This window comes from Oncorhynchus keta, chromosome 13 (assembly GCF_023373465.1).
Source record: "Oncorhynchus keta strain PuntledgeMale-10-30-2019 chromosome 13, Oket_V2, whole genome shotgun sequence".
Lineage (NCBI taxonomy): Eukaryota > Metazoa > Chordata > Actinopteri > Salmoniformes > Salmonidae > Oncorhynchus > Oncorhynchus keta.
The window spans coordinates 20,632,932-20,657,726 of record NC_068433.1 but is presented as its reverse complement, the minus strand read 5'-3'; the positions used below and the strand labels follow the sequence as shown (position 1 = coordinate 20,657,726).

Below are 24,795 nucleotides of genomic sequence, written 5' to 3'. Positions count from 1 at the left end.
AGATTTGTGGTAATGGCTGGAGCGGAAAGGATGGAATGGTATCAAATAAATCGTGTTTGATGCCATTCCATTTGCTCCGTTCCAGCCAATATTATGAACCGTCCTCACCTCAGTAGGCTCCACTGGTGTTATCTTATTCCAGTCAGTTGTATGTGTGCGTATATCAACAAACTTAATCCTGGTGAAATAGGATCAACCCGGCGTATGCCTACATCTATGTTACGTTTCTGCTAATATTTCCCAGTTCCCCATATGTTGTGTAGCACAGTGCAACACTTCAGGATTGAAGTTGTCCACCTTGGCTTAAACTTTAAACCATCTCCAATTGAATCCTATTCCTCATATGTACTACTCTTGGACCAGTATAGATCCTCTGGTCTTAAAATTAGTCCACTACTATACAAGTAATAGGGCATCATTTGAAACTTAAATCAAGGTGGACAACTCCAGTCCTGAACAACTCCAAGTGTGTGCAGGCTTGTGTTCCAGCCCAGCGACACCACCCTGAACCCTAGGAGCTACCACAGCAGCCGGCTCTCCCTGGAGGACAAAGCACATCCCGCTGGCGGGGAGGGGAAGTTCCGTGATGGGAAAAAGAGCATAGGGACAGATTATGAGGAGAACTGGCAGGACGTGAGGGACAGCACCAGTGAGTCCACACACCTTGAGGATGACGAGGATTAGGAGTCCCTCCAGTCCATCTATGAGGAGGAGGAAGAAGGGTTGGTGGTGGTAATGCCCAAAGCACATACAAATAATAATAATAAGAAGAAGAGGCAGGATGTGAAGGGGACCTCGACTGAGAGCCCATCCCCATACCTGCAGGTACAGACATTGAAGAACACAGACATTGAAGAACTGATGTTTGGGGTTGGGGGGGACAACACGAGTTACCTCCATTCGATGTTATTCAATGAGTCTCTTGTAAAAAGCACTTATAAAGAGAAATTCACTTTTGTCATTATAGAATCAACCAAAGGGTTTGGGTTGTTTTGAATGCGCTACTTCTGGTTTGAAGCTATTGTGTTTTTACATTTGCAAAGGGACGTAAAGGTTGTGCTCAAAGCCACGACACAGGAAGTGGAAAATGTTTCTAGTTGGCTTTTGAGTACCCTTGTTGTTCCTCTGGCTTAAGATGAAGCAGCGTATAAGTATAATATACTTATGTCTTGTTCGTTTCTGACAGTGTTTTGTATTTTCTTTGGCTTTTGTCCTTGCAGGAGTTCCATAGTTTACCGAAGAGACTGGTTCCCTCTGAGATCAAACACTGTCCGTATGAACTTGAGATGAGTGACAGAGACAGGAGGAACTGGGTTGCAAAACCAGACATTGGGTTCAAGTACTATTATGTTTTTCAAATGCTTTGTTTGATAGAGCCTGTCTGGAGTGTCAGGTGACAGTGTTTTGCACTTTTCGGGACTATTTCATTGGTTATATTATGCCAGGCAAACTCATTAGAGTGCAGCTAATGTTTTTAAAAGACAACCAATACTATTTGAACTCTTGTCTGGTTAAACAATGAACAACAACTGACAAGAAGAAAAAGAGGAAATGTTGATACTTTTAACCTCGACAAAATGCAGACAGATCATTTGGAGATGTGTGTTCTCTACTAACTCCTCTTTCAGTTCCTAGTGCTGGCATCTTGCCAGGTTTCTCTCAGAAAAGATTCATGAAATGAAGACTGCAACCAGACACCATCCTTAGTGATCAAGAGCAAATTGCCCACTGGGTACACCACATCCCTTCAACATGGAAACTTGGGTCTTATTTGGTTGAGACGTTGATCAATAAGATTTCCACCATTATTCACCCACTCAAAAAGATAGCTTGAAGTTTGCTGAAATTCAAATGTTGGTTGTGCTTTCAACTATCTGAAAGCACAACCAAATTAAAGTGGAAAAACAATGTCTGATATTTGGTTTAGTTGTCATCTAAATGTGTTATCACTGCGCTTTCAACCAATTAAAAGCACAAGAAAGCTCAATTGGGAATACCATGTCAGATATTTTGTATTTATACAACAAGTTAACGTGTTATCACTGTGCTTCATCAAATAGCAAAAACAAATGACCTGGATTTCAGTTGAGATGAAATCAAATCAATTGTTATTCATCACATGCTTCGTAAGTAAGAGGTGTGGACAAATAGCGAAATGCTTACTTAAGGGCCCTTCCCAACAACGCAGAGTGAAAGAAAATAAATACATAATAAGTAAAACACGTAATAATAAAAGCAAAAATAGATACATAATGAGTAATGATAACTTGACTATATACAAGGGGTAACATGCAGGGAAACAAGGGGTAACATAACTAGGAATAAAGTCACTGACTGATAAAGAGAGAGAAGGAGCAATTGAAGATACGGCCAGTTGGAAATGATTTACAGATGGGCTTGAAGGAAGGGGGAGGGGAGAAAAAGAGGTTGAGGCAACAGATGAGAGCAAATTGCATGGGAAGGAAAGCAAGAGAACAGTCATGGTGAAAGGGGTCAGCTGTGGGAGAGGCTTCTGAAGAAGAGAGAGGAGAGAAAACAGCAGACATTTTCAGTCTGTTGTTATTTCAGCCTTTCCAATGTTATCATCATCTCCATTTCAGAGGAGTTCCCTTCCTATTGCTTGCTAAAAAATGAAATAAAGAGTGTTATTAGTCTTATTAGTGTTGTTTTAGTGTCTCCTTTATGCAACCAAATGAAATGGTGATTGCTGAATATGACGATGAAAACAAAAAGTTTGTTTGGTGAAAACAATTGGAAAATGGGACTGGAGCGAGGTGTGTTGGTAAGATATACCAAGCTGACACTCAACAAGTAGCAGTGAACCAAGCTGACACCCAACAATCAGGAGTGAGCCAAGCTGACACCCAACAATCAGGAGTGAGCCAAGCTGACACCCAACAATCAGGAGTGAGCCAAGCTGACACCCAACAATCAGGAGTGAGCCAAGCTGACACCCAACAATCAGGAGTGAGCCAAGCTGACACCCAACAATCAGGAGTGAACCAAGCTGACACCCAACAATCAGGAGTGAACCAAGCTGACACCCAACAATCAGGAGTGAGCCAAGCTGACACCCAACAATCAGGAGTGAACCAAGCTGACACCCAACAATCAGGAGTGAGCCAAGCTGACACCCAACAATCAGGAGTGAGCCAAGCTGACACCCAACAATCAGGAGTGAGCCAAGCTGACACCCAACAATCAGGAGTGAACCAAGCTGACACCCAACAATCAGGAGTGAGCCAAGCTGACACCCAACAGGTAGGAAGGAGTGAGCCAAGCTGACACCCAACAGGTAGGAAGGAGTGAGCCAAGCTGACACCCAACAGGTAGGAGTGAGCCAAGCTGACACCCAACAATCAGGAGTGAGCCAAGCTGACACCCAACAATCAGGAGTGAGCCAAGCTGACACCCAACAATCAGGAGTGAGCCAAGCTGACACCCAACAATCAGGAGTGAGCCAAGCTGACACCCAACAGGTAGGAGTGAGCCAAGCTGACACCCAACAATCAGGAGTGAACCAAGCTGACACCCAACAATCAGGAGTGAGCCAAGCTGACACCCAACAGGTAGGAAGGAGTGAGCCAAGCTGACACCCAACAGGTAGGAAGGAGCCAAGCTGACACCCAACAGGTAGGAGTGAGCCAAGCTGACACCCAACAGGTAGGAGTGAGCCAAGCTGACACCCAACAGGTAGGAAGGAGTGAGCCAAGCTGACACCCAACAGGTAGGAGTGAGCCAAGCTGACACCCAACAGGTAGGAGTGAGCCAAGCTGACACCCAACAGGTAGGAAGGAGTGAGCCAAGCTGACACCCAACAGGTAGGAGTGAGCCAAGCTGACACCCAACAGGTAGGAAGGAGTGAGCCAAGCTGACACCCAACAGGTAGGAGTGAGCCAAGCTGACACCCAACAGGTAGGAAGGAGTGAGCCAAGCTGACACCCAACAGGTAGGAGTGAGCCAAGCTGACACCCAACAGGTAGGAAGGAGTGAGCCAAGCTGACACCCAACAGGTAGGAGTGAGCCAAGCTGACACCCAACAGGTAGGAGTGAGCCAAGCTGACACCCAACAGGTAGGAAGGAGTGAGCCAAGCTGACACCCAACAGGTAGGAGTGAGCCAAGCTGACACCCAACAGGTAGGAAGGAGTGAGCCAAGCTGACACCCAACAGGTAGGAGTGAGCCAAGCTGACACCCAACAGGTAGGAAGGAGTGAGCCAAGCTGACACCCAACAGGTAGGAGTGAGCCAAGCTGACACCCAACAGGTAGGAGTGAGCCAAGCTGACACCCAACAATAAGGAGTGCGTGTGTTACCTATCTGTACTACTGTTGTATGCACAAATAAAATGTTATTGGTCACATACACATATTTAACAGGTGTTATTGTGGGTGGAACGAAATGCTTGTAAGGTGTGTGTGTGTGTGTGTGTGTGTGTGTGTGTGTGTGTGTGTGTGTGTGTGTGTGTGTGTGTGTGTGTGTGTGTGTGTGTGTTTTTCCAGCTCTCAGTTTTTGATTTGTTAAAAAAGTTTGAAATATCCAATAAATGTCGTTCCACTTCATGATTGTGTCCCACTTGTTGTTGATTCTTCACAAAAAAATACAGTTTTATATCTTTATGTTTGAAGCCTGAAATGTGGCAAAAGGTCGCAAAGTTCAAGGGGGCCGAATACTTTCGCAAGGCACTGTAAATGAGAAACACAGTTTTGTCTTGATTGAAACTGTTGAAATCAATTGTTTGTCTGCAAATATGTTCCATTCTTACATTCTCACAGAGATCAAATTAACTGCACATTCACTTCCTCCTTACACCTTGACCTTTTCAGTAAAGGGAAGTAGGTAAGTATTTACGATAGCCTGCTGTATGCTAAATGAATGGTTCACACTTTGGCCTCTTTGGAGTCACATGCAGTACCGGTGCGTGGGTATGTTCACTGGGGAAGCGTTGTGATAATTGTTTGTTTGCTCTATAACCTGTTAATTCATATGCCTTGAGATTGTGATACAGTGGGGGGGGGGGAAAGTATTTGATCCCCTGCTGATTTTGTACGTTTGCCCAGTGACAAAGAAATGATCCATCTATAACTTTAAATGGTAGGTTTATTTGAACAGTAAGAGACAGAATAACGACAAAGAAATCCAGAAAAACGCACGTCAAAAATGTTTTCAATTGATTTGCATTTTAATGAGGGAAACAAGTATTTGACCCCCTCTCAATCAGAAAGATGTCTGGCTCCCAGGTGTATTTTATACAGGTAACACGCTGAGATTAGGAGCACACTCTTAAAGGGATTGAAACATAAGAACACTCAACTGAAATGTGGTTGGCATTAGAATCACGGGTTACACAGGCACACTTATCCAGAGCATTAATATTAAGGTAGCTAGGTAAGACAAGCACATATCATTCATCTTAAGGTAGCTAGGTAAGACAAGCACATATCACAGTCATTTTAAGCAAAACTTTCCTTGATGGAGCAGCGTTCAGCAAAGTCAGGACTAGGAAGAAAAGACAAGTGCACAAGAAGGGCAAGTACATGGTAAGCTGTTTATAATGTTTTAAAGCCTGACATGAACATTCAATGGTTATTCAGACATTAATGATGGTATAGCATTTCTCTCCTAAAGACACATCTGAAGTATACAGTACATTCAACACACAGTATGGTTGCTATAGATTGTAGTGGTATTATATGCATGGCCCTCATTCATGGACGTCACTATTAAGCCATGATAGCAAAATTATGGAAGTGTGTTCTTTTTCAAACTATAAAATGCAAACAGTACGCCCCCATGTTAACGGTCACGCAAGATAAGGAACAAAAAGTTAAAGCACTTGCTCAACATTTCTGGTGAAATTGCACTTCTTGCTTGGCCATCTAGTTTACCACTCTCTTTTCTGGGTCCTAAGCCACGTGAAGCTGTTGGGTGACCATGTGAACCTGCTGGATGCCCGATGTGGTCCGTGTCTTAACCTCACGAGCCATCTGGCACCAGGCACAAGCGTAGCAGCAACACACCAACCCGACGTCCACGCAGGTCGAACCCTGAGAGGGGGAAGAAAGAAGGAGAGATGGATAGAAAATGAAAGCAGAGGACAAGGACACGTCAAGAGGACAGAGTTAAAAGGAGGATACGGATAGAGGACAGAGTTAAAAGGAGGATACGGATAGAGGGCAGAGTTAAAAGGAGGATACGGATAGAGGGCAGAGTTAAAAGGAGGATACGGATAGAGGGCAGAGTTAAAAGGAGGATACGGATAGAGGGCAGAGTTAAAAGGAGGATACGGATAGAGGACAGAGTTAAAAGGAGGATACGGATAGAGGGCAGAGTTAAAAGGAGGATACGGATAGAGGACAGAGTTAAAAGGAGGATACGGATAGAGGACAGAGTTAAAAGGAGGATACGGATAGAGGACAGAGTTAAAAGGAGGATACGGATAGATAGAGGACAGAGTTAAAAGGAGGACAAGTCAAGAGGACAGAGTTAAAAGGAGGATACGGATAGAGGACAGAGTTAAAAGGAGGATACGGATAGAGGACAGAGTTAAAAGGAGGATACGGATAGAGGGCAGAGTTAAAAGGAGGATACGGATAGAGGACAGAGTTAAAAGGAGGATACGGATAGAGGACAGAGTTAAAAGGAGGATACGGATAGAGGACAGAGTTAAAAGGAGGATACGGATAGAGGGCAGAGTTAAAAGGAGGATACGGATAGAGGGCAGAGTTAAAAGGAGGATACGGATAGAGGACAGAGTTAAAAGGAGGATACGGATAGAGGACAGAGTTAAAAGGAGGATACGGATAGAGGACAGAGTTAAAAGGAGGATACGGATAGAGGGCAGAGTTAAAAGGAGGATACGGATAGAGGACAGAGTTAAAAGGAGGATACGGATAGAGGACAGAGTTAAAAGGAGGATACGGATAGAGGACAGAGTTAAAAGGAGGATACGGATAGAGGACAGAGTTAAAAGGAGGACAAGTCAAGAGGACAGAGTTAAAAGGAGGATACGGATAGAGGACAGAGTTAAAAGGAGGATACGGATAGAGGACAGAGTTAAAAGGAGGATACGGATAGAGGGCAGAGTTAAAAGGAGGATACGGATAGAGGTCAGAGTTAAAAGGAGGATACGGATAGAGGACAGAGTTAAAAGGAGGATACGGATAGAGGACAGAGTTAAAAGGAGGATACGGATAGAGGACAGAGTTAAAAGGAGGATACGGATAGAGGACAGAGTTAAAAGGAGGATACGGATAGAGGACAGAGTTAAAAGGAGGACACGTCAAGAGGACAGAGTTAAAAGGAGGATACGGATAGAGGGCAGAGTTAAAAGGAGGATAGATAGGGACAGAGTTAAAAGGAGGAGGATAGAGGACAGAGTTAAAAGGAGGATACGGATAGACAGAGTTAAAAGGAGGATACGGATAGAGGACAGAGTTAAAAGGAGGATAAGGATAGAGGGCAGAGTTAAAAGGAGGATACGGATAGAGGACAGAGTTAAAAGGAGGATACGGATAGAGGGCAGAGTTAAAAGGAGGATACGGATAGAGGGCAGAGTTAAAAGGAGGATACGGATAGAGGACAGAGTTAAAAGGAGGATACGGATAGAGGACAGAGTTAAAAGGAGGATACGGATAGAGGGCAGAGTTAAAAGGAGGATACGGATAGAGGGCAGAGTTAAAAGGAGGATACGGATAGAGGACAGAGTTAAAAGGAGGATACGGATAGAGGGCAGAGTTAAAAGGAGGATACGGATAGAGGGCAGAGTTAAAAGGAGGATACGGATAGAGGACAGAGTTAAAAGGAGGATACGGATAGAGGGCAGAGTTAAAAGGAGGATACGGATAGAGGGCAGAGTTAAAAGGAGGATACGGATAGAGGGCAGAGTTAAAAGGAGGATTAAAAGAGTTAAAAGGAGGATACGGATAGAGGGCAGAGTTAAAAGGAGGATACGGATAGAGGGCAGAGTTAAAAGGAGGATACGGATAGAGGGCAGAGTTAAAAGGAGGATACGGATAGAGGACAGAGTTAAAAGGAGGATACGGATAGAGGACAGAGTTAAAAGGAGGATACGGATAGAGGGCAGAGTTAAAAGGAGGATACGGATAGAGGACAGAGTTAAAAGGAGGATACGGATAGAGGGCAGAGTTAAAAGGAGGATACGGATAGAGGACAGAGTTAAAAGGAGGATACGGATAGAGGACAGAGTTAAAAGGAGGATACGGATAGAGGACAGAGTTAAAAGGAGGATACGGATAGAGGGCAGAGTTAAAAGGAGGATACGGATAGAGGACAGAGTTAAAAGGAGGATACGGATAGAGGGCAGATAAAAGGAGGATACGGATAGAGGACAGAGTTAAAAGGAGGATACGGATAGAGGGCAGAGTTAAAAGGAGGATACGGATAGAGGGCAGAGTTAAAAGGAGGATACGGATAGAGGGCAGAGTTAAAAGGAGGATACGGATAGAGGACAGAGTTAAAAGGAGGATACGGATAGAGGACAGAGTTAAAAGGAGGATACGGATAGAGGACAGAGTTAAAAGGAGGATACGGATAGAGGGCAGAGTTAAAAGGAGGATACGGATAGAGGACAGAGTTAAAAGGAGGATACGGATAGAGGACAGAGTTAAAAGGAGGATACGGATAGAGGACAGAGTTAAAAGGAGGATACGGATAGAGGACAGAGTTAAAAGGAGGACAAGTCAAGAGGACAGAGTTAAAAGGAGGATACGGATAGAGGACAGAGTTAAAAGGAGGATACGGATAGAGGACAGAGTTAAAAGGAGGATACGGATAGAGGGCAGAGTTAAAAGGAGGATACGGATAGAGGACAGAGTTAAAAGGAGGATACGGATAGAGGACAGAGTTAAAAGGAGGATACGGATAGAGGACAGAGTTAAAAGGAGGATACGGATAGAGGACAGAGTTAAAAGGAGGATACGGATAGAGGACAGAGTTAAAAGGAGGATACGGATAGAGGACAGAGTTAAAAGGAGGACACGTCAAGAGGACAGAGTTAAAAGGAGGATACGGATAGAGGGCAGAGTTAAAAGGAGGATACGGATAGAGGACAGAGTTAAAAGGAGGATACGGATAGAGGGCAGAGTTAAAAGGAGGATACGGATAGAGGACAGAGTTAAAAGGAGGATACGGATAGAGGGCAGAGTTAAAAGGAGGATACGGATAGAGGACAGAGTTAAAAGGAGGATACGGATAGAGGGCAGAGTTAAAAGGAGGATACGGATAGAGGGCAGAGTTAAAAGGAGGATACGGATAGAGGACAGAGTTAAAAGGAGGATACGGATAGAGGACAGAGTTAAAAGGAGGATACGGATAGAGGGCAGAGTTAAAAGGAGGATACGGATAGAGGGCAGAGTTAAAAGGAGGATACGGATAGAGGACAGAGTTAAAAGGAGGATACGGATAGAGGGCAGAGTTAAAAGGAGGATACGGATAGAGGGCAGAGTTAAAAGGAGGATACGGATAGAGGACAGAGTTAAAAGGAGGATACGGATAGAGGGCAGAGTTAAAAGGAGGATACGGATAGAGGGCAGAGTTAAAAGGAGGATACGGATAGAGGACAGAGTTAAAAGGAGGATACGGATAGAGGACAGAGTTAAAAGGAGGATACGGATAGAGGGCAGAGTTAAAAGGAGGATACGGATAGAGGGCAGAGTTAAAAGGAGGATACGGATAGAGGACAGAGTTAAAAGGAGGATACGGATAGAGGGCAGAGTTAAAAGGAGGATACGGATAGAGGGCAGAGTTAAAAGGAGGATACGGATAGAGGACAGAGTTAAAAGGAGGATACGGATAGAGGACAGAGTTAAAAGGAGGATACGGATAGAGGGCAGAGTTAAAAGGAGGATACGGATAGAGGACAGAGTTAAAAGGAGGATACGGATAGAGGACAGAGTTAAAAGGAGGATACGGATAGAGGACAGAGTTAAAAGGAGGATACGGATAGAGGACAGAGTTAAAAGGAGGATACGGATAGAGGGCAGAGTTAAAAGGAGGATACGGATAGAGGACAGAGTTAAAAGGAGGATACGGATAGAGGACAGAGTTAAAAGGAGGATACGGATAGAGGACAGAGTTAAAAGGAGGATACGGATAGAGGACAGAGTTAAAAGGAGGACAAGTCAAGAGGACAGAGTTAAAAGGAGGATACGGATAGAGGACAGAGTTAAAAGGAGGATACGGATAGAGGACAGAGTTAAAAGGAGGATACGGATAGAGGGCAGAGTTAAAAGGAGGATACGGATAGAGGTCAGAGTTAAAAGGAGGATACGGATAGAGGACAGAGTTAAAAGGAGGATACGGATAGAGGACAGAGTTAAAAGGAGGATACGGATAGAGGACAGAGTTAAAAGGAGGATACGGATAGAGGACAGAGTTAAAAGGAGGATACGGATAGAGGACAGAGTTAAAAGGAGGACACGTCAAGAGGACAGAGTTAAAAGGAGGATACGGATAGAGGGCAGAGTTAAAAGGAGGATACGGATAGAGGACAGAGTTAAAAGGAGGATACGGATAGAGGGCAGAGTTAAAAGGAGGATACGGATAGAGGACAGAGTTAAAAGGAGGATAAGGATAGAGGGCAGAGTTAAAAGGAGGATACGGATAGAGGACAGAGTTAAAAGGAGGATACGGATAGAGGGCAGAGTTAAAAGGAGGATACGGATAGAGGGCAGAGTTAAAAGGAGGATACGGATAGAGGACAGAGTTAAAAGGAGGATACGGATAGAGGACAGAGTTAAAAGGAGGATACGGATAGAGGGCAGAGTTAAAAGGAGGATACGGATAGAGGGCAGAGTTAAAAGGAGGATACGGATAGAGGGCAGAGTTAAAAGGAGGATACGGATAGAGGACAGAGTTAAAAGGAGGATACGGATAGAGGGCAGAGTTAAAAGGAGGATACGGATAGAGGGCAGAGTTAAAAGGAGGATACGGATAGAGGACAGAGTTAAAAGGAGGATACGGATAGAGGGCAGAGTTAAAAGGAGGATACGGATAGAGGGCAGAGTTAAAAGGAGGATACGGATAGAGGACAGAGTTAAAAGGAGGATACGGATAGAGGACAGAGTTAAAAGGAGGATACGGATAGAGGGCAGAGTTAAAAGGAGGATACGGATAGAGGACAGAGTTAAAAGGAGGATACGGATAGAGGGCAGAGTTAAAAGGAGGATACGGATAGAGGACAGAGTTAAAAGGAGGATACGGATAGAGGACAGAGTTAAAAGGAGGATACGGATAGAGGGCAGAGTTAAAAGGAGGATACGGATAGAGGACAGAGTTAAAAGGAGGATACGGATAGAGGACAGAGTTAAAGGATACGGATAGGGGCAGAGTTAAAAGATACGGATAGAGGACAGAGTTAAAAGGAGGATACGGATAGAGGACAGAGTTAAAAGGAGGATACGGATAGAGGACAGAGTTAAAAGGAGGATACGGATAGAGGGCAGAGTTAAAAGGAGGATACGGATAGAGGACAGAGTTAAAAGGAGGATACGGATAGAGGACAGAGTTAAAAGGAGGATACGGATAGAGGACAGAGTTAAAAGGAGGATACGGATAGAGGACAGAGTTAAAAGGAGGACAAGTCAAGAGGACAGAGTTAAAAGGAGGATACGGATAGAGGACAGAGTTAAAAGGAGGATACGGATAGAGGACAGAGTTAAAAGGAGGATACGGATAGAGGGCAGAGTTAAAAGGAGGATACGGATAGAGGACAGAGTTAAAAGGAGGATACGGATAGAGGACAGAGTTAAAAGGAGGATACGGATAGAGGACAGAGTTAAAAGGAGGATACGGATAGAGGACAGAGTTAAAAGGAGGATACGGATAGAGGACAGAGTTAAAAGGAGGATACGGATAGAGGACAGAGTTAAAAGGAGGACACGTCAAGAGGACAGAGTTAAAAGGAGGATACGGATAGAGGGCAGAGTTAAAAGGAGGATACGGATAGAGGACAGAGTTAAAAGGAGGATACGGATAGAGGGCAGAGTTAAAAGGAGGATACGGATAGAGGACAGAGTTAAAAGGAGGATACGGATAGAGGGCAGAGTTAAAAGGAGGATACGGATAGAGGACAGAGTTAAAAGGAGGATACGGATAGAGGGCAGAGTTAAAAGGAGGATACGGATAGAGGGCAGAGTTAAAAGGAGGATACGGATAGAGGACAGAGTTAAAAGGAGGATACGGATAGAGGACAGAGTTAAAAGGAGGATACGGATAGAGGGCAGAGTTAAAAGGAGGATACGGATAGAGGGCAGAGTTAAAAGGAGGATACGGATAGAGGACAGAGTTAAAAGGAGGATACGGATAGAGGGCAGAGTTAAAAGGAGGATACGGATAGAGGGCAGAGTTAAAAGGAGGATACGGATAGAGGACAGAGTTAAAAGGAGGATACGGATAGAGGGCAGAGTTAAAAGGAGGATACGGATAGAGGGCAGAGTTAAAAGGAGGATACGGATAGAGGACAGAGTTAAAAGGAGGATACGGATAGAGGACAGAGTTAAAAGGAGGATACGGATAGAGGGCAGAGTTAAAAGGAGGATACGGACAGAGGGCAGAGTTAAAAGGAGGATACGGATAGAGGACAGAGTTAAAAGGAGGATACGGATAGAGGGCAGAGTTAAAAGGAGGATACGGATAGAGGGCAGAGTTAAAAGGAGGATACGGATAGAGGACAGAGTTAAAAGGAGGATACGGATAGAGGACAGAGTTAAAAGGAGGATACGGATAGAGGGCAGAGTTAAAAGGAGGATACGGATAGAGGACAGAGTTAAAAGGAGGATACGGATAGAGGACAGAGTTAAAAGGAGGATACGGATAGAGGACAGAGTTAAAAGGAGGATACGGATAGAGGACAGAGTTAAAAGGAGGACACGTCAAGAGGACAGAGTTAAAAGGAGGATACGGATAGAGGGCAGAGTTAAAAGGAGGATACGGATAGAGGACAGAGTTAAAAGGAGGATACGGATAGAGGGCAGAGTTAAAAGGAGGACACGTCAAGAGGACAGAGTTAAAAGGAGGATACGGATAGAGGACATAGTTAAAAGGAGGATACGGATAGAGGACAGAGTTAAAAGGAGGATACGGATAGAGGGCAGAGTTAAAAGGAGGATACGGATAGAGGGCAGAGTTAAAAGGAGGATACGGATAGAGGACAGAGTTAAAAGGAGGATACGGATAGAGGGCAGAGTTAAAAGGAGGATACGGATAGAGGACAGAGTTAAAAGGAGGATACGGATAGAGGACAGAGTTAAAAGGAGGATACGGATAGAGGACAGAGTTAAAAGGAGGATACGGATAGAGGACAGAGTTAAAAGGAGGATACGGATAGAGGACAGAGTTAAAAGGAGGATACGGATAGAGGACAGAGTTAAAAGGAGGATACGGATAGAGGGCAGAGTTAAAAGGAGGATACGGATAGAGGACAGAGTTAAAAGGAGGATATGGATAGAGGACAGAGTTAAAAGGAGGATACGGATAGAGGACAGAGTTAAAAGGAGGATACGGATAGAGGACAGAGTTAAAAGGAGGATACGGATAGAGGACAGAGTTAAAAGGAGGACACGTCAAGAGGACAGAGTTAAAAGGAGGATACGGATAGAGGGCAGAGTTAAAAGGAGGATACGGATAGAGGGCAGAGTTAAAAGGAGGACACGTCAAGAGGACAGAGTTAAAAGGAGGATACGGATAGAGGACAGAGTTAAAAGGAGGATACGGATAGAGGACAGAGTTAAAAGGAGGATACGGATAGAGGACAGAGTTAAAAGGAGGATACGGATAGAGGACAGAGTTAAAAGGAGGATACGGATAGAGGACAGAGTTAAAAGGAGGATACGGATAGAGGACAGAGTTAAAAGGAGGATACGGATAGAGGACAGAGTTAAAAGGAGGATACGGATAGAGGTGGAGAGAAGAATAGAAAGGTTCAGAGGAAGAAGAAGAGAGATACGGTTGTAGTTAATTCCATATTTAGCGTTATATTTAAAGGGGAATCAACACTAAGAACAACAACATTTCCAAGCACACCAATGATATTTCTTAACACCTCAAACGTCTGATAGTTTCCAACACCATTTCCCCTCAGAATGGTAAATGAGAGGTGCTGTGGGTACCACCCCCACCTGCCCCTGCACCCTCTGTCCACACTCACCTCCCCTCCCCGCTTCCCCGCCTCCGTCTACCCTCTTTTCCCAACCCATCCCACCCACTTTCCCCACCCACCCACCCTGCCATCTCCCAGGGCTCGTGCTGTACCTGAATGCCATAGCGTTCTCTCATGGAGGAGCGCATGCAGCAGGAGACAGCCATAAAGGCACATGGGTCCAGCAGGGGCATACAGGCACACCAGCCGTAGTGGGAGGCCGTCTGACACTGAAAACAGGGGAAGCACCAAGTGGCACAGCAACCTGGAGGGGGGCACAATTCAAGGTCATCATGTAATATGTAATATTATGTAATAAGTACGTAATACTTGATGATTCATATGCAGTAGATTACAATGTGACATAACAAACTTTTTTTCCGTGTGAAAAAAAGAGGAAAAACAATACAAAAATGTATGTAAATAAACTCATTTTCAACACATACAGTTGAAGTCGGAAGTTTACATACACTTGGGTTGAAGTCAATAAAACTTGTTTTCAACCACTCCACAAATTTCTTGTTAACAAACTATAGTTTTGGCAAGTCGGTTAGAACATCTACTTTGTGCACGACACAAGTCATTTTTCCAACAATTGTTTACAGACAGATTATTTCACTTATAACTCACTGTATCACAATTCCAGTGGGACAGAAGTTTACATACACTAAGTTGACTGTGCCATTGAACAGCTTGGAAAATTCCAGAAAATGATGTCATGGTTTTAGAAGCTTCTGATTGGCTAATTGACATAATTTGAGTCAATTGGAGGTGTACCTGCGGATGTATTTCAAGGCCTACCTTCAAACTCAGTGCCTCTTTGCTTGACATCATGGAATAATCCAAATAAATCAGCCAAGACCTCAGAATTTTTTTTGTAGACCTCCACAAGTCTGGTTCATCCATGGGAGCAATTTCCAAACGCCTGAAGGTACCACGTTTATCTGTACAAACAATAGTACACAAGTATAAACACCATGGGACAACACAGCCGTCATACCGATCAGGATGGAGACTCGTTCTGTCCCTTAGAGATTAATGTACTTTGGTGCGAAAAGTGCAAATCAATCTCAGAACAACAGCAAAGGACCTTGTGAAGACGCTGTAGGAAACCGGTACAAAATGATCTATATCCACAGTAAAATGAGTCCTGTATTCGCATAACCTGAAAGGCCGCTCAGCAAGAAAGAAGCCACTGCTCCAAAACCGCCATAAAAAAACCAGACTACGGTTTTCAACTGAACATGGGGACAAAAATCTTACTTTTTGGAGAAATGTCCTCTGGTCTGATGAAACAAAAATAGAACTGTTTGGCCATAATGACCATTGTTTTGTTTGGAGGAAAAAAGGGAGAGGCTTGCAAGCCGAAGAACTCCATCCCAACCGTGAAGCACGGGGGTGGCAGCATCATGTTGTGGAGGTGCTTTGCTGCAAGAGGGACTGGTGCACTTCACAAAATAGATGGCATCGTGAGGCAGGAAAATTCTGTGGATATATTGAAGCAACATCTCAAGACATCAGTCAGGAAGTTAAAGTTAATCTTTTTAAGTGTGAGAACTTGCACAATAGGTGGCTGACTAAAAGGTTTTTTGCCCCACTGTACTTCCAAAGTTGTGGCAAAATGGCAACAAAGTCAAGTTATTGGAGTAGCCATCACAAAGCCCTGACCTCAACCCTATAGAAATATTGTGGGCAGAACTGAAAAAAGCGTGTGCGAGCAACAAGGCCTACAAACCTGACTCAGTTACAACAGCTCTGTCAGGAGGAATGGGCCAAAATTCACACAACTTATTGTGGGAAGCTTGTGGAAGGCTACCCGAAACGTTTGACCAAAATTAAGCAATTTCAAGACAATGCTACCAAATACTAATTGAGTATATGTAAACTTCTGACCCACTAGGAATGTGATGAAAGAAATAAAAGCTGAAATAAATCATTCTCTCTACTATTATTCTGACATTTCACATTCTTAAAATAACGTGGAGATCCTTTTTAACCTAAAACAGGGAATTGTTACTAGGATTAAATGTCAGGAATTGTGAAACACTGAGTTTAAATGTATTTGGCTAAGGTGTATGTAAACTTCTGACTTCAACTGGGCTCCGGGCAGCCGAGCGGAAATGGAGGAAAACTCGCCTCCCTGCGGACCTGGCATCCTTTCACTCCCTCCTCTCTACATTTTCCTCCTCTGTCTCTGCTGCTAAAGCCACTTTCTACCATTCTAAATTCCAAGCATCTGCCTCTAACCCTAGGAAGCTCTTTGCCACCTTCTCCTCCCTCCTGAATCCTCCCCCCCCCCCCTCCTCCTCCCTCTCTGCAGATGACTTCGTCAACCATTTTGAAAAGAAGGTCGACGACATCCGATCCTCGTTTGCTAAGTCAAACGACACCGCTGGTTCTGCTCACACTGCCCTACCCTATGCTCTGACCTCTTTCTCCCCTCTCTCTCCAGATGAAATCTCGCGTCTTGTGACGGCCGGCCGCCCAACAACCTGCCCGCTTGACCCTATCCCCTCCTCTCTTCTCCAGACCATTTCCGGAGACCTTCTCCCTTACCTCACCTCGCTCATCAACTCATCCCTGACCGCTGGCTACGTCCCTCCCGTCTTCAAGAGAGCGAGAGTTGCACCCCTTCTGAAAAAAACCTACACTCGATCCCTCCGATGTCAACAACTACAGACCAGTATCCCTTCTCTCTTTTCTCTCCAAAACTCTTGAGCGTGCCGTCCTTGGCCAGCTCTACCGCTATCTCTCTCAGAATGACCTTCTTGATCCAAATCAGTCAGGTTTCAAGACTAGTCATTCAACTGAGACTGCTCTTCTCTGTATCACGGAGGCGCTCCGCACTGCTAAAGCTAACTCTCTCTCCTCTGCTCTCATCCTTCTAGACCTATCGGCTGCCTTCGATACTGTGAACCATCAGATCCTCCTCTCCACCCTCTCCGAGTTGGGCATCTCCGGCGCGGCCCACGCTTGATTGCGTCCTACCTGACAGGTCGCTCCTACCAGGTGGCGTGGCGAGAATCTGTCTCCTCACCACGCGCTCTCACCACTGGTGTCCCCCAGGGCTCTGTTCTAGGCCCTCTCTTATTCTCGCTATACACCAAGTCACTTGGCTCTGTCATAACCTCACATGGTCTCTCCTATCATTGCTATGCAGACGACACACAATTAATCTTCTCCTTTCCCCCTTCTGATGACCAAGTGGCGAATCGCATCTCTGCATGTCTGGCAGACATATCAGTGTGGATGACGGATCACCACCTCAAGCTGAACCTCAGCAAGACGGAGCTCCTCTTCCTCCCGGGGAAGGACTGCCCGTTCCATGATCTCGCCATCACGGTTGACAACTCCATTGTGTCCTCCTCCCAGAGCGCTAAGAACCTTGGCGTGATCCTGGACAACACCCTGACGTTCTCAACTAACATCAAGGCGGTGTCCCGTTCCTGTAGGTTCATGCTCTACAACATCCGCAGAGTACGACCCTGCCTCACACAGGAAGCGGCGCAGGTCCTAATCCAGGCACTTGTCATCTCCCGTCTTGATTACTGCAACTCGCTGTTGGCTGGGCTCCCTGCCTGTGCCATTAAACCCCTACAACTCATCCAGAACGCCGCAGCCCGTCTGGTGTTCAACCTTCCCAAGTTCTCTCACGTCACCCCGCTCCTCCGCTCTCTCCACTGGCTTCCAGTTGAAGCTCGCATCCGCTACAAGACCATGGTGCTTGCCTACGGAGCTGTGAGGGGAACGGCACCTCAGTACCTCCAGGCTCTGATCAGGCCCTACACCCAAACAAGGGCACTGCGTTCATCCACCTCTGGCCTGCTCGCCTCCCTACCACTGAGGAAGTACAGTTCCCGCTCAGCCCAGTCAAAACTGTTCGCTGCTCTGGCCCCCCAATGGTGGAACAAACTCCCTCACGACGCCAGGACAGCGGAGTCAATCACCACCTTCCGGAGACACCTGAAACCCCACCTCTTCAAGGAATACCTAGGATAGGGTAAGTAAGGGTAAGTAATCCTTCTAACCCCCCTTCTCCTCCCCCCCCCAAAAGATTTAGATGCAAGTGGCTGTTCCACTGGATGTCATAAGGTGTATGCACCAATTTGTAAGTCGCTCTGGATAAGAGCGTCTGCTAAATGACTTAAATGTAAATGTAAAACTGTATATATTACCTCATCATAATTTCTTCTCTCGTTTCTCCCACTTCCTCCCACTCAGCCTCTCCCTCTTTCCCTCAGTCCCACCACTAAGTGCTGGGTATGGTTGAGACAGAGTGAGTCAGATCTCAACTCTCCCTCTCTTCTTCGCTCTCCAGCTCTCTAGAGAGCTCTCAACAACTACAGATCAATAACGGAAAACCATCAACCATCAACCGACCAGTGGTGGAAAAAGTACTACATTTTCAAACTTGTATAGTAAAGATACCTTAATAGAAAATGACTCAAGTAAAAGTGAGTCACCCAGTAAAATAAACTACTTAAGTAAAAGTCTAAAAGTATTTGGTTTTAAATATACTTAATTATCAAAAGTAAACTCAGCAAAAAAATAAACATCACTTTTTCAGGACCATGTCTTTCAAAGATAATTCGTAAAAATCCAAATAACTTCACAGATCTTCATTGTAAAGGGTTTAAACACTGTTTCTCATGCTTGTTCAATGAACCATACGCAATTAATGAACATGCACAGCTTGGAAAATTCCAGAAAATTATGTAATGGCTTTATAAGCTTCTGATAGGCTAATTGACATCATTTGAGTCACCTGTGGATGGATTTCAAGGCCCACCTTCAAACTCAGTGCCTCATGGGACATCATGGGAAAATATATTTTTTTTGCCAAGACTTCAGAAAACAAATTGTTGACCTCCAGAAGTCTGGTTCATCCTTGGGAGCAATTTACAAACGCCTGAAGGTACCACGTTCATCTGTACAACCAATAGTACGCAAGTATAAACAGCCATCATACTGCTCAGGAAGGAGACACGTTCTGTCTCCTAGAGATTAACGTACTTTGGTGTGAAAAGTGCAAATCAATCCCAGAACCACAGCAAAGGACCTTGTGAAGATGCTTGAGGAAACAGGTACAAAACTATCTATATCCACAGTAAAATGAGTCCTATATCGACATAACCTGAAAGGCCGCTCGGCAAGGAAGAAACCACGGCTCCAAAACCGCCATAAAAAAGCCAGACTACGGTTTGTAACTGCACTTGGGGACAAAGATTGTACTTTTTGGAGCCGTCTGATGGTCTGATGTAACAAAAATAGAAATGTTTGGCCATAATGACCATCGTTATGTTTGGAGGAAAAAGGGGGAGGCTTGCAACCCGAAGAACACCATCACAACCGTGAAGCACGGGGGTGGTAGCATCATTTTGTGGGGGTGCTTTGCTGCAGGAGTGACTTGAGCATTTCACAAAATAGATGGCTTCATGGGGGGGGGGAAATTATGTGGATATATTGAAGCAACATCTCAAGACATCAGTCAGGAAGTTAAAGCTTGGTTGCAAATGGGTCTTCCAAATGGACAATGACCCCAAGCTTACTTCCAATGTTGTGGCAAAATAGCATAAGGACAACAAAGTCAAGGTATAGGAGTGGCCATCACAAAGCCCCAGAGGTGTGGACTCGAGTCACATGACTTGGACTTGACTTGCAACTCAACTTGACTTTAACACCAATGACTCGTGACTTGACTTGGACTTGAGCCGTATTACTTGACCTGACTTGATACCCTCCCCAAGCCCAAATATAAAAAATAATGCTATTTTAAAAAGTGTGCAGCTCTTCATTTAACTGATTACAGTTTGAATTGGACATCAGCCAATCAAATTGTGCCAGCTGAGAAAAAGTTGTGTGTGGCAGTGCAGAGGAATGTTGGCGGGTGAATTTAGAGATGGAGCCCTTGGAAAGATGATATCCAAAATTATTATTTTTGGTTATAAAGACGACTCTGTATCAACAAAAAACAGGTTGCAACTTGCAAAACATGCTGGAAGAAAATTACAGACGGAGGCACAACAATTTCCAACGTTGTTTGACATTTGAAGCTACACAAAGAACGGAAGTCATGGCTAATATAGCCGACAGCTATATATTTTATTACTTTACTCGTGTATCATGTAAGCTAGCGTAATGTTAAATCAATGAGCATCCACACAGTCAGTCAGTGCGGGAACGTGATCATTGCACCCAAGATTGAGCTACAGCTGGCTAGGCAGTTGGAAGCCTAAATCCTGCCTGATGTTCCTAAAACAAGGTTGGGCGATTGTGGTTGGGCGATTGTGTACAAGCCTACATCGCCCGATTGCACCCCATAGTGATCCTCGATAGTCGATCACTATTGGGGGGGGGGGGTTCTTTGTCATGGCTACCCATGTATTTCCATGGAAATATAAAGTTTATTTGGAAAATAATAAATATATGGATAAATATAAGGCATTCATGATTTGCGTAAATGTAATATACTAACTATTACTCTTGTTAAAAAAAATGAAATGGTATTACATTTGGTGAAGAGCCCATTATGACTTGTTTAGGACTCAAAACTCAAAGTTAAAGACTTGAGACTTGACTTGATACTTGACGGTCTTGACTTGGAACTTGAGTGCTAAGACTTGAGACTTACTTGTGACTTGTAAAACAATGACTTGGTCCCACCCCTGCAAAGCCCTGACCTCAATCCTCTAGAAAATTTGTGAGCAGAACTGAAAAAGCGTGTATGAGCAAGGAGGCCTACAAATCTGACTCAGTTACAACAGCTCTGTCGAGAGGAATGGGCCACAATTCACCCAACTTATTGTGGGAAGCTTGTGGAAGGCTACCCGAAACCTTTGAACCAAGTTAAAAAATTTAAAAGCAATGCTACCAAATACTGATTGAGTGTATGTAAACTTCTGACCACTGGGAATGTGATGAAAAAAATAAAAGCTGAAATAAATCATTCTCTCTACTATTATTCTGACATTTCACATTCTTAAAGTAAAGTGGTGATCCTAACTGACCTAAGACAGGGCATTTTTATTAGGATTAAATGTCAGGAATTGTGAAAAACTGAGTTTAAAAGTTGGCTAAGGTGTATGTAAACTTCTGACTTTAACTGTATTTTCCAGACCTTGAAGTTAGGTCCAATTCAGGATCTGAACGAAAGGTGAAATGGTATTTTCCATATGGTTAAAATAAAAACTTTCCATGACATTGAAAATATGTATTTTCTGGATGTTGAGAAATCCAGGCTAATTATTGGGTTCTGTATGAAAGTTGAAAATAAGTAATTTATAGACATCTATGTTTAGGCCAAATCAAGGCTGGGTCCAGACCGGACAAAATCTGAACCTAACATAGACGACTATGATTGGTTCAGATTTGGTCCAGACCGGACCAAAAACCAATGGAAATCAAGGCCGGTCCAGAACTGCATAAGAAAAAGATGTCCACAAGTCCACAAGGCGTTGATGTCAGTCCGTGCTCACTGAGATGTAGCCTGAAATTGAATTGTATGAATTCCCATCTATGTGGTAAGTCTACCGTTTGTAAGACCCCAAAAACGACATCCAGACAGGACCAAAGAAACGTGTCCCTAAGACATCAGCTCATGGTCACGTAGGCCCACAGTTTGTAAAACCTGCCATTGCGTTGGCTTTATTAGTCCTGATTCCAGTGACTAATCAATTTGGTCATTTAAGCTGTGAATATCAGCTACACAACTTTAGCAGGAGCCTATTTGCAATGTACAATGCAGAAGATTTTTATGTTTTGCTTTGTTCAACTTGTCAAAAATGGTACAAACTTGAAACCACTTATCATGACAATGGGGTGAAACTCCTGGACACCAGTTGTGATTGTCCCTTCCATATTGTCCATTTCACTTTTACCTGTCCTGTTTTTAGGATATGTTTGTTAACATGACAGCCCTCGTCAATCTGCTGCCGTATCGCGTTTAATGAGCGGGCGGGCGGTGATGTTCATGTAAAATATCTAAATGAAACAAACTCTGTCCCTCCCTGTAACACTGAACATTCATTGACATTCCTGGAGCGCAGCCCCCCTTGGTCTCCATGGTTCCTGATGACGTCACCCATTTAGCTCTGGCTTTGTGTTTGTAATTCTCCAATCGGGTTCTTCTTGACCCTCCAACCACCCCCATTTCCCTTCCAGTAAATGTTAGAGTCGCACAGGAAAACACAGCTCAGACCCCTCCCCTGGTAGGCCTGCAGTTTTCTGTTTTCAATTGAACTGTATAATGAATATGTATGCCTACTCTGAATTAATCGACAAAATAATAATAATAGAAATATACATTACAAATTAAAACATACACCTAGATCTGGGTGTGGAGATGAGCATATTATGGAAGTGACTCGATATGACTTACATGTGCCCATGTCAGAGCAGCAGTCAAACAGTCCTGTGCTCCATTGCCCTGAGCTCTGGGTGGTGGTTACAGTGGTGATCTGCTGCTGGACAGCCATGGCTACACCACAACACACCCAAGGAGGTAGGGAATGAGGAAAGGAGAGCGAGAGAGAGAGAGAGCACGCGAGAGAGAGAGCACGCACACGAGAGAGAGGGAAGTAAGACGGGAGGGAGGGAGGGAGGAAGGAAGGAAGGAAAGGAGGGAGGGGAGGAAGAGAACAGCTTACATTTAGTGGGGAGAGAGATGTACTGGGCTGATAAGGGCTTTTAAATGCACGAAAGGATGTAGTTAGATATTATACATTTGCATGTTAAATGGTAAACTACAATCTTGAACAATAATAATTTCTAAGTTAAATAATGTTTATAGTAATGTATTTATTTAAAATACATGTTGTAACATTTCCAAAAATGTTTTGTTGTTGCTGCAAACAGCATGCGCCTGTATCATGTGGTCGCAATTGTAAATGAGAACTTGTTCTCAACTTGCCTACCTGGTTAAATAAAGGTGAAATAAATCAAATAAAAGTATCAAATAATGTCGAACATTCATATTGAATAATACATTCATTCGAAAAATAAAAACTATTGAAAAACAAAACGTGCTACTCATTTATATCGCTTATCTTGTCGAATCGTGATAGTTTTGTAAATAAAATGCAACCAACCAGGAACACGTATTTTCTAAATAACTATTAAAGTTTATATCCATCTCTAATCCAATAGTTCCGGTTTCTAGTGGGAAAAATAAACTCATCTCATTCGATTAAAACAAAAAGACGTTAAATAAGTCATGCAATATGAAAGAACGTACTCTTTAATACATGAATATACATTTACGGAATTTGTAGTCTTACCTTTCTTAGTATTCAACTGCAGCCTGAGTAGAAAAAGGGTGTACACTGGTTGCAGCAGAGTGAACAACTGTGTGCAGTAGGCTATTCCAAAGAACAGATGAGCACATCTATAAGGTCAATGCGGAAAGCTGTAAGATCGGTTCCTATTCTAAAAGTTGGCATAGGTTACACTTTTGTCTCTGCCTAAATACACCATATTGTAGCAAAAAAACCTTTAGGAGTACTTTAATTATTGTGGGTCCAGTGACATTTTGATGTATATCAGGACGATATTATTTTGATATAATACTTACTCATATTATAATTGTTAGGGTCCTCTTTATTGTCAGGACAAAAATATTTTCACGATTTCAGTAATATCCTCAAAATCAATAAATCAAAGCAAGTTGTTGGGTTCATTTGACCTGATAAAGTAACATCATGTTGAAAAATAATGGTAAAAGTACAATTTAAAGTCATAAAACATTCATTTTTAATGTTAGTGTTGCTGCTTCCTGTTTTTATTTTTTTTATTGTTGGTTGAGTGTCAAAATACCAAATTCATAATCAATATCCTGCAATAAGTCATGATATTTTGAAGACCAATACATAAATGTTACTCGCTACACACACACGTCACACTTGTGTTCAGATTACTTGTATTTTTCTAAATTAGTACCTTATAATATACACACGCACCAATATTTACCAAATGGTCACTCAAGACTGGAATTGATTAATCAATAGGTGCTCAAATTAATCAGTCACATCAACATGGTATATCAATCAATGGAACTGGGACCGTTTGCGCTCTTCTAACAGACAAATCTCAATTATATACTACATATATGTCGATAGATGACAACTTGTCGTAGCCATTTATCAATGTAGAGTGCATTCAATTTAAGAATTATGGATTCTATTGTGTTTTTGGGAACCTTCAATGCTGCAGACATTTTTTTTGGTACCCTTCCCCACACCTGTGCCTCGACACAATCCTGTCAAATCAAATCAAAATCAAATTAAATGTTATTTGTCACATACACATGGTTAGCAGATGTTAATGCGAGTGTAGCGAAATGCTTGTGCTTCTAGTTCCGACAATGCAGTAATAACCAACAAGTAATCTAACTAACAATTCCAAACCTACTGTCTTATACACAGTGTAAGGGGATAAAGAATATGTACATAAGGATATATGAATGAGTGATGGTACAGAGCAGCATAGGCAAGATACAGTAGATGGTATCGAGTACAGAATATACATATGAGATGAGTATGTAAACAAAGTGGCATAGATAGTGGCTAGTGATACATGTATTACATAAGGATGCAGTCGATGATATAGAGTACAGTATATACGTATGCATATGAGATGAATAATA

General features: G+C 43.4%; 1 protein-coding gene and 1 long non-coding RNA gene across 4 annotated transcripts; one reads left to right on the top strand and one right to left on the bottom strand.

Annotated features, from left to right (window-relative positions):
* Nucleotides 1-5,080: 5,080 nt before the first annotated feature.
* LOC118392003 (cornifelin homolog A-like) lies at nt 5,081-23,590 on the bottom strand. 2 transcript variants are annotated; one of them, XM_052459599.1, is made up of 4 exons: nt 23,432-23,587; nt 22,534-22,632; nt 14,270-14,421; nt 5,081-6,045 (listed from the first exon to the last, which is right to left on the bottom strand). In XM_052459599.1, the coding sequence occupies exons 2-4, from the start codon at nt 22,628-22,630 to the stop codon at nt 5,905-5,907; spliced, it is 390 nt and encodes a 129-aa protein (XP_052315559.1). In that variant the 5' UTR covers nt 22,631-22,632; nt 23,432-23,587; the 3' UTR covers nt 5,081-5,904. The 2 variants fall into 2 exon arrangements, with proteins under 2 accessions (XP_052315559.1, XP_052315560.1); XM_052459600.1 differs by lacking the exon at nt 5,081-6,045 and adding an exon at nt 14,958-15,100 and having other exon boundaries at nt 14,272-14,421; nt 23,432-23,590.
* On the top strand, nt 6,947-13,072 carry LOC127906740 (uncharacterized). Of its 2 annotated transcripts, none has more exons than XR_008062727.1 (3): nt 6,947-7,107; nt 10,028-10,267; nt 12,779-13,072. It is a non-coding gene; the product is annotated as an uncharacterized LOC127906740 (long non-coding RNA). The 2 variants fall into 2 exon arrangements; XR_008062728.1 differs by having other exon boundaries at nt 12,749-13,072.
* Nucleotides 23,591-24,795: the final 1,205 nt, after the last annotated feature.